Here is a 16356-nt window from a genome sequence, read left to right on the forward strand (position 1 = left end):
ACATTTCTTCTTCTGTAGATGTATATTGGCATCCAGTGCAATTATTTACCAGATTATCAGTGGAGGAAACAGACTGCCCATCATCTGGAATCCCATTTGTTTGTACATTTTCAGTGCTAGAGCCAGAAAGAAGAGTATCCACAGTCTCTAATGCAGGCAGAGCCTTGACAGGTTCTGTTACCTGCTTTTCTTCAGCCACTAAAGGGGAAAATGGAAAGACAATTAAAATCATGCAAGAGTTTTCTATCCCACGACTTTGTGAAGCTTTACCACCGAGTGGCAGAGAAGTAGCACTGGTAAACTAGAAAGTTTCTCAGCTATCAGCAAAAGAATATTGTGATGCAATCAAAACCTGTTCTTGCTGCCTTAGTAGGTGTTCTTGTCAAGATACTTAGTAACAAAAATTACTTCCATGCTTCTATAATTAATACATATGCAACTATTTTACTTTAGAAGACTTTACTACCTTTCACAGCTGAATCCACCACATCTTCCAAGATGCCTTGAACCATTTCCTTTCCTCCATCAATCGTTTCCTCTAATGAAACACAGAGAGAATTTTTAATTTAGTATTTTTGTTTAGGAAGAGGACTAAAAGGAAAAACATGACAAAGGCAGAAGCATGAAAATTTATCAGTTTCTTTCAGCAGCTCTCATTGAAAATAATTTGTGAGAAGTCATTCAAAAATACTCATTGATGTTCTTTATGCTGTTTGAATCAAAGCACTGATATTTTTAATGCAGTTGTTTCGTCATTTTTATTTATCAATTGTTGCAAACATTTCTAATTAAGATGCAGTATGTGCTGATGATATGGTCTTCATAATATGCACCATTTTTACCACTGGCTCTGTCACATCCCACATACCACAACAATTCTCTTCCTTTCCTTCCCCTTTGTCAACCTGTTCAAGTCAAACTCCATTACAATACTCTATAGATAAAGTACACATGGTTTAACTGGAATTCTAGGGAGAACAGGAACCTTTCTGCAGCAGTTATAGTGTAGACACAAGCTGAGAATGGCAGCACACTCTGGAAGTCTACAGAGGAAAGCCAAGCGAGCCAGTCACCCCACCACTGCTCCTTGAAGGGGCCTCAAAGAGCACTTTCCAACAAGCTGGCTGTGAGTGAAAGCAACAGACCCCATGTTGTGCTCACCTGCCGCCAGCATGGTGGGGGCCTGCTGCAGCTCCCCATGGCCGGGTTCCTCAAGGCCGGGCTCCTCAGGGCCGGGTTCCCCGCGGCCGGGCTCCTCAGGGACAGGCTCCCTGTGGCCGGGCTCCTCAGGGACAGGCTCCCTGCGGCAGGGCTCCCCGCGGCCAGGCTCCCTGCGGCCGGGCTCCTCAGGGACAGGCTCCCTGCGGCCGGGCTCCCTCTGGCTGGGTTCCTCAGGGCCGGGCTCCCCGCGGCCGGGCTCCTCAGGGACGGGCTCCCCGCGGCCGGGCTCCCCATTGGCCAGCACGGTGCCGGCGGTGCCGGCTCTGCCTGCCCAGGAGCTGTGCCGCCGCTGCCCCGGCCGTGGGGACCGCGGCCCCGCCACTGTGGGGGACTGCGGCTTCTGCGTTCGCTCTGCTTCTCTGGACTCCTGCAACTTGGAAAACACATATGGAAAGGTTCATCTAAGCACAGAATACACTGAGGGAAATCCTGTCTGTGATGACTAATGTTCCTTTGTGAACTCAAGTCTTAGCAGGAAACAGTGAAACTACAATCACTTGGCCAATAAGATTAAAAAGATACACTTCAAGTTTATTTGAAAAGCATCATTTGTTTATCCAATGCCATTTGGCAGAAGCTATGGTGCAAAACCTTGTTATCAGCAGAGCACGTCACCTTCTATTTTCAACTCAGTCAGTATGCCTCACTGCACAATTTGACAGGTTTTCTAACATGACGAATCAACAGATATGCAACTACAATGACAGGTTCATTAAAAACAATAATAGTAAAAAAGTTTTCAGTCATTTTCAAGCCTAAACATTTGAGATGAGAAAAAGTAATAGCTACTTACAGCTTGATTTTCCATCCGTGTAAAAATTACATTTAACATCTGTGTAAGGGTAGCTTTGGCAGTTGTCTGGTTAATAAGATTTTTACTGGCTAGATAGATGTTGTAGCAGGTTCTAACAGTTTGAAGAATTGTTCCTTCATGAATTTCTATATATGGAGATGTTACTGCAGTGAGAAGAGCCTAGAAAAGTCCATAACACAGTAAAAATGAAACCTAAGCAAGTAGGCAGCAATGCTCCTCATGCATCCTTCCAGAATAATCACTGGGTTTGCTACAAAACACAGATATAATTTTTTTTATGCTTTACAAGCAACAACATTTCAAATCAAATAAAGTTCAAAAGGACTTCCACATCTCTGCTCTCTCCTGAGCTGTTCTTGGAGGGTCTTATCAAAACTAAATTTCCACCAAGGGAGATACTCCACCTCCAAAAAAATTTACTAAATTCCATAGCTTCATTTCCACACAAGAGCCAACAGGCCTACACTAATATCAAGTTGGTTTACTAGAAGGTTCACTAACTTCCAACCTCAGCTACAGTAGCCCAAGAAGATTTCAGAACCAGAACACACACTACTGACAGAAATTACTATGCCTTGCTGAGAAAATACACTGACAAAATGGCCAGGGGAGCAGACAGGCTTGGACAGCATTCCATGGCACTGCATCACAGTTCCAGGGCCTGCTATCAGGGCTGAAAGCAATTCCCTGGCCTGATGGAGGTAGGCATAGCGAGCCTCTAAGAGTAGCACCAACTTGTCTGAGAGATGGTTTATATATTTTTAAAATATTCCTTTACATTCTGCTTTCCCAACAGGAAGGACATTTTCCTCACCAATTCTGCCCTGGTGACAGCCTCCCTGAAAGCAGTGACACACAGGACAATGTAAGAAATGGAGCAAATGAGCTCTCAGTAATATTTTGCTTTTTTTTTTCAGTTACAAAATGAAAGAGAGAGAAAAAGCAAATGAATATTGCACCAAAATGGATTGAATAAAATACCTTAATTATCTGCAGTTGTACTCCTTCATCTGTTTGAGGACCCTGAAAGCAATTGCAAATGGTTTCCACTATTCGGTCAATCAGCCGTTTTCCGGGAGCTCCGCTGTCCGGAGCATTGCCAGTGATGTGCCCATATGCAATGAGTTTCTAGATAGAAAGAATGCAGCATAGATGACCATATTTTGTTAAGAAAAGCACAGTTTAGCACAGCATAAAAAGGTGTGTTTAGATAGCATACCTCACTTAACGAGTTTTAATGTAAAAATTTAACACTATCTACAGTCTGGCCAGCAAATACTTTGACTGTTCATATATGTGGGCAAAACAGATTTTAGTACGACAGAAAAGCTTTTTCAACTTGGGCCATTTCTTCATACCATAACCAGAGAAAAAAAATTTAACACCAGAGTGTGACTTCCTCTGTCACATCAGCACCACAAGAAACCCCTTGGTAACACTCCTTGTGGAGCACGACAGATGAAGCACCTTTACTGTCTGGTGTAAGGATCCCCCAGCCCCAGCAAAGGGGCTACAGCAGGGCAGCCACACTCCTCCCTGTGCCCAGTGCCCGGCCAAGTGTGACCCGGGGCAGGGACACCTGCCTGCTGCCACCCCGGGGCAGGGACACCTGCCTGCTGCCACCCCGGGCAGGGACACCTGCCTGCTGCCACCCCGGGGCAGGGACACCTGCCTGCTGCCACCCCGGGCAGGGACACCTGCCTGCTGCCACCCCGGGGCAGGGACACCTGCCTGCTGCCACCCCGGGGCAGGGACACCTGCCTGCTGCCACCCCGGGGCAGGGACACCTGCCTACTGCCACCCCGGGCAGGGACACCTGCCTGCTGCCACCCCGGGGCACAGACACCTGCCTGCTGCCACCCCGGGGCACAGACACCTGCCTGCTGCCACCCCGGGCAGGGACACCTGCCTGCTGCCACCCCGGGGCACAGACACCTGCCTGCTGCCACCCCGGGGCAGAGACACCTGCCTGCTGCCACCCCGGGCACAGACACCTGCCTGCTGCCACCCCGGGGCACAGACACCTGCCTGCTGCCACCCCGGGCAGGGACACCTGCCTGCTGCCACCCCGGGGCACAGACACCTGCCTGCTGCCACCTCAGGGCAGGGACACCTGCCTGCTGCCACCCCGGGGCAGGGACACCTGCCTGCTGCCACCCCGGGGCACAGACACCTGCCTGCTGCCACCCCGGGCAGGGACACCTGCCTGCTGCCACCCCGGGCAGGGACACCTGCCTGCTGCCACCCCGGGGCAGGGACACCTGCCTGCTGCCACCCCGGGGCACAGACACCTGCCTGCTGCCACCCCGGGCAGGGACACCTGCCTGCTGCCACCCCGGGCAGGGACACCTGCCTGCTGCCACCCCGGGGCAGGGACACCTGCCTGCTGCCACCCCGGGGCACAGACACCTGCCTGCTGCCACCTCAGGGCAGGGACACCTGCCTGCTGCCACCCCGGGGCAGGGACACCTGCCTGCTGCCACCCCGGGCAGGGACACCTGCCTGCTGCCACCCCGGGCAGGGCTGCTCCTCGCAGCGGGAGCTGTGTGCCAGATCTGGTCACTACAGCTTTCTCCATCTCACTCTGACCAAGCTTACCCACAACACTTACCTGTAAACAATCCAGGGAAGTACTGACGATGCGTGGAGACTTTGACTGGCAGGCCAGCTCAAATGGAAGGAAATATTTATCTGCTTCAATGAAATTTGCTTTTGGTGGAGCAGCAGTGCCTTCTCTAGGTCAGATACAAAGAATTATTAATTTTTCTAAGCATCTATATCACAGTAAACTACACTTTCTCCTTTTTCTGAATTTAAAGCTAAATAATGCACAGCAGCATACAAATGTACTGCAGCTTTCTTGTATATACTTTCTTAAACAAATATCAATTTTCTTTAAAAATCACACAAAACCCATTTTACATTTATTTATATTCTATCTGATCTTTTTCGTATCTTCTTCAGCTTAACTCTTCCCTCACTATACTCCAACACTGTCCCACTATCTGAAATATTGGAAAACTCCTACACAACTGATATATCTACCCATGTTATTCAAAATGGATTAAACAGTGCCCATAAGCAGAACACTAAGCAAACAGAAACACATCTGGAGACCTATTTGCTCTTTTTCAATTATAGCACAGTGCTGGAAAACTTTTTTAAAACTTTTATTGCAGCAATATTTAAATTGGTCTTCTTGATCTAGGTAATAAAGAGCACATGCTATCAAACACAGGGTATGTACTGCTCCCTATAGCTTCCTATCAGGCTATTGAGTTCAGTAAAAGGAAGCAAAAAAACGGCACCTTTTAGAAATTTCATAATTTTTTCCTGGTGAAATTCATAGGCAGTTATGGCTTGAGTACCCACAGCCACAAACATTGTGTAAGTGAAACACACAGGCCAGGCCACGTGTTCTTGGCAGAAAGGTGGGTCTGGGTATTCACAAACTCACTGCTATAATGTATATACATTCTTACACTTCCCCAAAATTACTCCATTTGTTCTTTTCACACCCTTCTGTTTAGAGTAATTAATAATTTACCTTTGCTTTTCCAGCTCACTTTTTATTTCATCTGGAAGAGAGAAAAAAAATGCAAGCCTTAGTTATCATTATCAATAACACAGTAATAAAGCAAAGATGTTTAAATCCAGTTTCGCGCTTCAGTATTTGCTAGTCCATTCCTGTAACACCTCAGCTTCAGAGGTCACAGTTTCACCAGTTATTGAAAGGTGTAAGCACTGAGGCCTGGGGGCTTCAGGGTCAGTAGGAACTTTGCAGCTCTGTGACAGCCCAAAGCCAGCACCACCATCCCCTGATGCTTTAGGCTTCAACTGGAGAGGAGACAACAGAATGGAGGCTGTTGATAAGAAATGACCAAGGTTTTCTGTCCCAAACAGACAATGTAAATCTTGCACAGCATCACTTCTTAAACCACTGTGTTTTTAATTCCAGGATCCAGCTGGCCTACCAATCAGGTGACTTGTCAGAAATTCAGTTCAGCATAATTTCAATTCAGGCCTTTTGATTTAATTACCTTCCCCACCTTTAACATCACATAATCCAAAGAGCTACTGAGAACGTATGTGACCCACCAATGTATTGTGCCCCTGTTTTGATGTGCCTTGCTCTTGGCACGGCACATTCCCATAGCATGCAGGAACTGCTGCTTAAAACACTGAGTCTTCTGGGTAGCTTTACACCTTGGGAACGCTTAGTCCTGTCTCCAGGTCTTGGCAGAGAAAGGCATATTTTAGCTATAGCTACCATCCCAAGTACAGCAGGATTCCAGGGTCAGCAAAAACATAATTAATGCTGTATTTCAGACACCCTGTAGAACTAAGGTGTACAGAGCTTTTTCTTAATGAAGAAATTTTTCTAATGCAAAAATTTCCAGTAAGTTTTTCTTTCCTTCAAGGAGATCATTTTCCCCCCATACTGATTGTTTTGCAATGTAAAAAAGATGTTGAATTGAAAGATTCATAAAGATTATAGCCTTAAGGAGACATGATCATGCCCATCTTTACTGATAGTTGTCATAGATCTTGCACTGGAAAAATAATGCAAGAATAATATCCCATATTAGAGCAACAACAGTTTAACTCTCAGAAGTAGTCTATAAACAGCAACAAGAAAGATCTAACCAAGGCCTGACCAAGTTCCCCACAATTTTATTATAATAAAAGCTTTTCTAAAGCCATATGAAAACATCTTCACCACAACAGTATTTTAATAGATAATACTGGCAGAAAAGAATAAATGAAAGGACAAAAGGAAGCTGCAGGCATACTTCTGCTACTGATTGCACCAAAACAGTTTGAAAACCTCCACATCTGAAGTACTCATTTGGTGGTCTGACCATCACAAGTGAGTGAAACAGAAATAGTTGCCTAACTGAAGTCTGCTGCCAAGAACAGCTTGCCAAGCCCTAACCAGACACGGCCAGCTTCCAGAAACCGCCCGCCACTTGTCCTGTTTTTCTCCAGTCACAGGAGTAAGGGGCACAGCTCAGCTCCCTCCTGCAGCTCAGAACACAGTCCCAATCTTGGTCAACATCTGGTCACGCCAGCACAATGCTGACCCTTCACTTGGAGCTTTAGGTACCAGAGCTCCCTGTCTCTCCCACGGCACCTCCTTCAGTCAGAAACATCTTCAACCCCTGCACTGCCCATCTAATGCAAGTCCAGCAGCATTCCTACCACGCAACAGACCTGGAACAAGAATGGCCTTGCAGCAATTTCTTCCAGAGTTTCTGGCCATAAAAGCAGGATAAAGCCGACATGGGGTAGCTGCCTTTCTCTAGCAGATGGATAGGTTCAGTTCACTTGTATTGAAAACTACATATTAAACCAGAGGACATTTGTTGTCTGCCTGCAGCTCAATGCCTGCTCTGTGGCCTTAGAGTCAGGTTTGTGTCAGTGGAAGCAAGCGAGCCCCTGGGCAAAAAATGGCTTGTGCTGGCACAAGGACACGGGCCATGGTCCCAGCAGCAGGCAGCGGGGCCAACACAAACACGTGGAGGAGCAGCCAGACCTTCCCTCCCCCAGGACAGTAAAGCCAACCACATTGCCCAAGCCCAGCCTGCCTTGGACTCCATGCAAAGCCCAACAGGTATGGATCACACGAGGCTGTGTAGAGCCCTTCGGAAAAGGGCCAGGGAAGCTGCAGTCTGCTCTCTGCCTCAGCGCTCTCTGAACACACTGGACAAGAGGCCAAACAAAGAAACACAACTTATTTTGGACATTTGTCATTTATACACAGAGACTTCCTAAACACACAACCAGATTGCTAAGTGAAGGCAGGGCTGAAAAGATTTTAACCTGTTAACAAGCTAACTAAACAACTTCTGTTGTTCACAAAGCTTGAAGATCTGTATGTGGAGCTGCCCAGGCTACCAGAGAAGGCTGCAGAAGCGGGATGGCCGCACAGTATGTCATTAAAAACAGCCCCAGTAGGGCAGGAGTAATAGCTTATGTGAGTGACCCAGGTGCACAATTATGAACTGCTGGGATACAGACTGTCAGTATTCCACTGCAAATTTTTCAGGATAATTTCAGGAGGTTTATTAAGAATCATGTGTACGTGGAGCTTCATGTAAATGAAAATGCTTATTACGCACCTATTTTTATACAATAAATGGTCTGTCAAAAACAAGCTTTCTTTAAAACAGGGTTTTCTACAGCAGAACAGAACAGCTTCTCTGTTTAAAGCCCTCAATTTCTCCCAATCTCTCCTGGGGCTTACTGGCACTACAACTACAGGAGACAACCGTTACACCTACTGATGAAGCAAGAGACTGAATGAAGGAATCTATTCAAACTCTGCTTACTTAACATTAACAGTGTGTATTTCAAAGGAGGGCATGGAAAGAGGCAAAAAACCCCAAAAAACACCACTGTGAAGTGGTTTTGTTCCTTTTCCTCCACACTTGTGTTTCTGTCCTTTTTGCACCTATGTTAATTCTGATTTCTACAAGGTCATGTGTATTTTTGTAGTCCAAAACTGATCAGTATTAGCCCAGTGAAAGGACCCAATTACAGGGTAAAAAGGGTAAGAATTTAAATTTAGAAAAATTAAAGCAGATTAAAATTGGAAATAAAGAATACCTATATTTCCTACACAAGAGAGACAGCAACATTCCATAGTAATTTACCTAAATTCTCAGGAGCTACATGTACAAATTAATACAGAACTCATGTAAGAAAACAAGAGCATTATTCCCACAGTTAGAAACTTCTTCTTTCTCTCTCACCCAACAACAAATGTAAAGCATAGGTAAGCAATAGAAACACTACTGCAGTAACACCATAGCAGAAGCCATAAAAACTGGTTCATTTCTATTAGGCAGCTGTAGAATACACCCATTTCTCCCTATCTGGAAAAAAAAAATCATCTTAGATTCCCTTGTCCCAGGAGCAGATATCAGCTACACATGCTCCATGCCTGTGTTGCCTGGTTTATAAGTGGCACAATGCCACAAGGCTCCAATAAAAACACCACTGCGTAGAGAAGACTGCACAGCAAAAGGGATTTAGTAAGTAGAAATGGATTATCTGAAGTATTACTTGGAGAAAAGTGCAGCAGGCAACAGCTGACACAATGACCACTTTCATAAAGTAACTACATTTCTTTCAAACAGAATTATTTTTATTCAGTGTTAACTGGACTTTTTATTATTATTCACAACATTGAAGCTTCTTTCATTCCTGACAGTTTCTGTAGGTTACAAAGTTTGGCCTGAATTCTTCAGACTGCCAGTAACATTCTTCTCACATATTTCCTCACATATTTACTATTGCACAGAGCTTGAAAATTAAGTTGACACTTTTGAAACTGTCACAGTCTTAGTTAATACAAAGGATATGCTTAATTAAAATTAAGTATGCGGAAATAAAACTGATTTCTTTACTCGAGAAAAGGAAAAAAAAAGGATTAATCAAATAGAATAAAGTTTGGGGGGAAAAATCACATGTAAATAAAAGAAACCCCATTCCTGTTAGCAACCTAAAACAATCAAGTAATGTTCACCAAATGTAACAGAGACCCTCCCATACAGTCATTCAGGCCCCTAACAGTTGGTCAACATAAGGTGATCTCTTTATGCTGACCTCTGCTTTAGTCCAGGAAAGCCCACGGACTCCTTTTCAAAGCAGGTTTATTCTGTCCACCACGAGAAGCATTAGCTCCCCTCCCACAGGCTGCACCTTAGAACACGCAGGCACAGCCATAACCCAAGTGGCAGGTGCCAACACTCCTCCCAAAATCACCGCCTGCAATGCCTCAGCAAGCACCAGCCTTCACCAGGCATCTTACAAGGAAGTTCCCTTCTCAGCCTCTAGATATATTTACATAGCAGCAAAACAGGTTCTCAGCCCCGTAAATGGGTTCAGTGCACGTGGGGGCAGCTGGGGAAGAGACCAGGAAAAGGAACTCATTAGTAAAAGCAGTCTCTAACTGCTGGGGCATATGTGTTTACACTACAGGTAGCTCCTACAGATCTCTGGCAGTAAAGACTGCTGGAAAAATGATAAAAATGACAGCATTTCTTTAAGCTCACTCTGCCTGGGACAGAACTTGCACCTGCTCAGCCTCCTTACATACCCAACCTGTCTTTTCTTGTCTTGGATACACTAAACGGTCCAATTCAAAGGAAATTATTGATGGGAAGCAACCAAAGCTGAAAGAGAAATGTCACTTTTGCAAATTAAGAAAGGACCATGGAGAACTCCAGCTGCAGAGCTCTACTATTCTCCTCAGTTTATCTTTTCCCTCTCTGTGACACACCATATGTTGTCAGAACTTTTACCACAGAGACCTTTACATAAGCTTGTACTTGCAGATTTCAGGACCAGCCCACCAACTTCACAAAAAGCGCTGCCAGCTCTGAAAACATCACAGGCATTACGTGTACTTGGCCACAATGCTAACAGTCCTTAGCCAGTCCAAACACGACCTGGAGATCAGAGGTCAGATTTAACATCCCGAGAAGCTCTGGGACTCCGTAAGTCGAGGGCCTTAACAACTCTTGTTTCCTAGTCCAAAGGCTGCAATTAATTTTCTCAAAACCGAAGTGGCAAGACCAAGTCCCTCCTGTTTCACACCGAGACTAGAACTTAATAAAACAGGTATTTGGGGGTTTTCTCCTCATATTTGCACATCCTGTACTGGAGGGAGAACTCCCTCCGCTCCAAGGTCTCGAGAGGATCTCCCGCACCCTGCCGGGACTCGAGCTGGAGGGGACATGTGCCGGAGGGCTGGGCCCCTTCCACCGCCGCGCCCCGCGTGCCCTGTGCGGGCCGGGCCGGGCCGGGCCGACTCACCCAGCGCCACCTGGCAGGCTCTCCGCAGCTGCCCGTGCGGGGGCCGCTTCGCCTCCTTCTCCGCCAGGATCTTCTCCAGGGCCCGAGACACAAACATGCTCTTAGTGCGGGCGTCCTGCTCGTGAGCCGGTGGCTGCATGACGAGGCCGGGAGCAAGAGCCGAGCGGGCGCTCGGGCCCGCGGCACCACCCGGAAGGGTCGCGCCTCCCTCAGCGGCCGCGCCGCCGCCACGGCGCCGCCATATTGGCACCGTCACGTGACTCGACCCGACCCTGGCCCCGCCCGCAGGGCTGCGCGTGATGGGGCGGAGCGAGGGGCGGAGCTAAGGGCTGGGCGAGGGGCTGGAGCGAGAGGCTGAGCCAAGGGCGGGGCGAGGGGCGGAGATGAGGGCGGGGCGAAGGGCGGGGCCGAGGCTGAGGGCGGAGCCTGAGGCTGAGGGCCGGGTCCGTCGTGCTGCAGAAAAGCTGCAAATTCCTGCCCGTGAGGCCGCCTTGGTGGAATGTGGGGTTTTATAACGCTTCTAACCTAAATATCTCGCCATTCGCATTATCCCTGTTAACTGTCCCACAGTCGTGTAACAAGGCATGGAGAGAGAGCACGTCTGAAAGAGACAAAGTCATATATTAATGAGGACTCACTAAAAATTAAATTTTCAGTCACAGAAATTAGCCCTCCGTTAATAACCTTATACCTAATTGAATCTTCTCCCTTCACCCTTTTCCCAGGTAAAGCACGTCGCAGCTGAAATCCAGTTCAGGGCTCCAAAGCCAGCAGGACGTGTGTCCGTGTTTACTCCATTGACACCCTCCTCGCTCTATTAACCACCACTGCACACAGACGTCACTTCATGGAAGTTCCACAAAGGTCTCCTTCAAATCCACATGGCCACATCTAACGGAGAATACAGGAGCACATTCAGTTCTCTAGATTGCAGTTTTGCTTCCTTTTTCTCAAACAGCAGGACTCTAACTCTTTAAAATGTCATCAATGAGCCTTTAGTGTTGATTTGTCAAGAACTGCAATTTTTGTCCCCAAAACAACTAACAAAGGTTCTGAACACCTGTGCAAAGCATCAGTTTAGTATTATTTCCTAGGGAAAATTGACCAGTGCTTGTATTTTTAGATACATATTTTCTAAATCGCTCCCAGTCAGAAATGTGACTGCAAATCCAACCCCCGGTGTACACGTCTGGATGTTCCTTTCAATTACACTGCTGCATGTTAAGGGTAATTCTACTGTTATCACTGAAATTACAGGCATGCCGAAGTGACATAACTAAAAGACAAATAAGGCCCTGAATCTTTTTTGAGAGTTGCTGACTTAGTTATTGACACAAAAGGAGGCTGTAATTACTGTCAGCAGCATTGCAGAACTAATTAAGCAGCAGAGCTCTTCACATATTGTCAGCCAAATTATCAGTTCTGATTTTAGGGTTTTTATCATGGGACAGGATTAGGTCTCAGGAGAGAAGCAAATGGATACAGGCTAGTTTTCAGAAAATAGATTGAACAGATGGTTTAACAGAGATTTTTTTTAAAATTTCTCTCAGGCAAGACCCCATTTTTGAAATCATGGAGCAGTATCTGAATTCATGGGTGTAGGGCGACACTGAGGTTATGGTTTGGATTTCAAAGAGCCCAGAGTCAGTAGCAGGCCTCAGTTTCAGTGAGCTCTCCAACTGCCAGGTGAAGAGCACAGAGCTGGTGGATGGCACGCTCCCCTAGCTGAGGTTTGGTTACGGCCAAGGGCTCCTTTCACCTGAACACCAAATGCACCTGGGCTTCCCAGCACACGGCATAATGCCTCAGTGTCTCCCAGCCCACATAAGGTCTCAACCAGAGACAGACAGTTCTAAAGTCTAATTAGGCCTGCTCAGTGCTCTCCTTACACTGACATCACTGTGTAACTAAATGCAGTGAAAGAGTAATGGGGTTGATATCATTCTCACAACTATTTTCAAATATTCTTTTCCTCAAAGTATTTTAGGATTACAGTAGCTGATTTCTGAGGGAAGGATGTGAGTCATTTGGCTAATGCAAAGGCAGCGCAGCCCAGGGCAATGCTGCTACTGAGCACAGCGCCGTGCTGCAGAGCGTAGCTGCATGGTGTGTGTGGCTGGCTGCAGGCAAACAAAGAAAGAAAGCCTTTCCAGTGGGAGAGAAGGCAGACCAAGGGAGAAGATATACGTGTATCTGCATGCATCTGCTTGCCAGTGGATTCAGTGCCAATTACAAGAATTACTATTAAACTGCTGTAAATAGCTCATTGTGGCAAATGTGTCTGTAGTGCGAGACATAAATCATGAGCAAACAATGCCTAACAGGTGGACGGAGTTCACAGTTTGTACAAGCTACTTCCTTGGCAAGAAGCTCTCTGGATATCTGCCCAGAGGCCAGGTGCTCTGTACTGACTGACAGGACTAACCTCACAACACTTTCCCACTGGCATGTTGCTACGTATCTTGTTTAAGGAAGGAAACCACAGTCTAAAAATAGATGCAGAATGGACAGGAAAATTCTTGGAAAACCAGCACTGGTCTGTATAGTAGCTTAGTTCCCAGTCAAGCGTTAGCATAGAACTTCTTTTCCCTTCTTCTGCCTATTTTTAATCATTTTGTTTGGGACTGATTCTATTTATTCTGCCTGGCTTCCAGTCACTTTTCTTGCTGTCCAGTAATGTACTTATTAGTGGATTTCCCAGGGGGGTCCTCATTTGATTCACTGTCTCAACTCTCTAATTTTTTCCAGTTCAACACTGCATGCCCTAAAATCAATAAATCCACATAATAAAGCATTCTCCCACTGCTAGCAATATAATTAGGTAACTACAAAGTGAGTAATTATACAAGTATTTATGTGATATTAGCAAGGCATTTCACCATGATCTGTATAGACAATGCTCTCCCTTTCATTCCCACTATTTTCTTCAAATCCCAGTCTTAGACCATCTGTGTCTTCTGACCCTCTTACTGCCAGCAGCCTCACACAGAACTTGCACTCCAGCCCGGAGAAGCTCTGTAATGTGAAAAAAGGACAGATAATATATCAAAACAGCACTGTGCAATGTCATGAGATTAAAAGAAAAATCACTTGGCAGGAGAGGCACTGGAGCTGTTTGTCCACAGAGCTGGGCCAGGGTGGGCAGGAGCTGCTGCAGCCAGCCCTGCATTGCTGCCAGCCCTGCACCACTGCCATCCCTGCACTGCTGCCAGCCCTGCACCACTGTCATCCCTGCACTGCTGCCATCCCTGCATTGCTGCCATCCCTGCATTGCTGCCATCCCTGCACTGCTGCCAGCCCTGCACCACTGTCATCCCTGCACTGCTGCCATCCCTGCATTGCTGCCATCCCTGCATTGCTGCCATCCCTGCACTGCTGCCAGCCCTGCACCACTGTCATCCCTGCACTGCTGCCAGCCCTGCACTGCTGCCATCCCTGCACTGCTGCCACTGCCTGCACTGCTGCCAGCCACCACCCAGCTCTCAAACCTGACTGCAGCGCTTCTGCTCGCTGCTGGGATTTGCCTTTTAGCCCAATATTTACCCTGAAGTAAGTTACAAAGGATAATAGCAGTATTTTGAATAAGGGAGTTTATGCAATTTTAAGTAAATACTTCTTTCCTTAAAAATTAAAAAAATTAATAAATTAAAAAAATTAAAAATTAAATTCTTCTTTCCTTACCAAGCCATCAGGACAGATCAGATTTGCAGTTCTCTCTCTCACAAGAGAACTTGAACTTTCTTATTAAAAAATCTGAAATACTTACTTTGGCTATACTCCAAATCTGCATTTTCATTTTTTTCACATTTCAAAGGATTGGCAGCCTGTCCAAAGAAAGTAGACACTTATCCCACAGAATAATTTCATTAAATTAAATAAACTTTGTTTTGACCTTTCAATCAAAACCAAGTTAGAAATTTTTTTTCACTTGTCCTGGCAGAAGGAGCCGGTCCTGAGATCAGCTGTGGTACCAGACTCACGTGAAGGTATCGCAATCAATCACGTGTGCTGGACAGAAGCAGACACAGACCCTTCGATGCTGAACGGCAGCCTCTATTCCTTGTTATGATAACAAATAATATGCAACCATTAGAGGATGTGTTAGGAATATAACTGTTCAGACAAGCAGAGATGCAATAGAATCTGAAGAACAGACTTTAAATCAAAGTGTTCACATATTCAAATATTATTGCCTTGATGGCCCATGTTACTGAACAACCACTGCTCTCACTGATAGCAGCATGTGTTTCTGATGAGCAGCAGTCCTAAACACAGTCATTTTAAGAGCTTAATATATTCAGGCTTGAAAATTTCTAACTATTTTCCTTTTACAGTGTTTAGAACGTATCTAAGCCACAAAAGTCTGCAATTACCTAAATACAGAGAAACATTAGAAACAACATGTTTTGAAAACAACAAAAATGCATTTATTTTTAAAGGATAGCAGCCAAAGTGAAGGAGCAATTGGGAAAAATATTTTTGCCATCTCCTGCTTTTGCCTGCAGAGCGAGAAGTGTAATTGTTTGGAAAGATGCAAATGCAATTGAGTAGCTCCCACACCCTGAGGTGCTGGAGAGGTGGAAGACCCAGGGCTGGATAATCACTCACTTGCAAATTTCCTGTCTGAGAGGTGATAATGAGACTTTATTTGCCACACAAGCGCTAGTTAGAGTTGTGTGTATCTGAACGGCACAGAACTGGTTGTTCCACGTGGCATTTGTGCACAGAACAGCCTGCTTTGCACAGCACTCTGCTTTTCACCAAAGCAAGTGTATAATGAGGTAGATTTTGTTGACACAAACCTTGTACTCAGTAAAAACAAAGGAAACAGAACACCAAGCCAGTGAAGATCCTGGTTTTCAATTTTAGTGGGTTTCGATCAGGGTAACTTCAGTCAGAAGATATGAGTAACTCTATGAGGAATTAAAATGAAAAGTGACCTTCTCTCTGACCTTTAATCTGATCTTTATTTCTCATAACTTCTTGTAAGAAACTCAGAGTGTCATCAAGAAATGTCCCTAGCTTTACCATACAGTATAGACCTTATTCGTGTATGTGCAGAACTCTTCATGTCTTTCCCAAAGGCAGGTCCTTGGCTCCTTGATTCAGATTTAAGAAGGCTTGTTTCCTTTCCTCTCAGCAGGAAAGGCTTCCTCTCTCTGTTCATTACTGAACTCATTTATTCTCGAGTTGCAGTTGGGTATTCTTCAGAGGAATCTTCATTGAGACAAAAGGAGCTTTGTTTTGGTTTGGCTTATTGTTTCTTCCTATTGGACTAGAATTAAAATGTGTAACTCAACGGGTCCAGTGAGCTATCCAGTCACTCTTATTTTATTTAAGCTTCACTTTCTTTGTCCTTGCAATATTTCCCAAATGCTTTATGAGACTAAATGTTACTGGATCAGAAGAAACATATTGAATAAACTGAATTGTGTGTGTAGAAATTGGGTCGGTGGAACTGATCCTTTCTCTCTCCTTCCAGAGTGGTTAAGATTATA

At 45.6% G+C, this 16356-nt stretch overlaps 1 protein-coding gene across 1 annotated transcript in view; it reads right to left on the bottom strand.

The window, feature by feature from the left end:
- ARFGEF2 (ADP ribosylation factor guanine nucleotide exchange factor 2) overlaps positions 1 to 11025 on the bottom strand; it is a 34961-nt gene extending 23936 nt beyond the window's left edge. The window contains exons 1-9 of the mRNA XM_066561298.1: positions 10859 to 11025; positions 5583 to 5613; positions 4647 to 4770; positions 3017 to 3163; positions 2015 to 2194; positions 1430 to 1594; positions 1162 to 1255; positions 467 to 538; positions 50 to 198 (exon numbers count right to left, since the gene is read on the bottom strand). Coding sequence (XP_066417395.1) covers positions 50 to 198; positions 467 to 538; positions 1162 to 1255; positions 1430 to 1594; positions 2015 to 2194; positions 3017 to 3163; positions 4647 to 4770; positions 5583 to 5613; positions 10859 to 10997 — 1101 coding nt within the window. The 5' untranslated portion in view covers positions 10998 to 11025. The remainder of the gene's footprint in view (positions 1 to 49; positions 199 to 466; positions 539 to 1161; positions 1256 to 1429; positions 1595 to 2014; positions 2195 to 3016; positions 3164 to 4646; positions 4771 to 5582; positions 5614 to 10858) is intronic.
- Positions 11026 to 16356: the final 5331 nt, after the last annotated feature.

This window comes from Molothrus aeneus, chromosome 17, assembly GCF_037042795.1.
Source record: "Molothrus aeneus isolate 106 chromosome 17, BPBGC_Maene_1.0, whole genome shotgun sequence".
NCBI classification, from domain to species: domain Eukaryota; kingdom Metazoa; phylum Chordata; class Aves; order Passeriformes; family Icteridae; genus Molothrus; species Molothrus aeneus.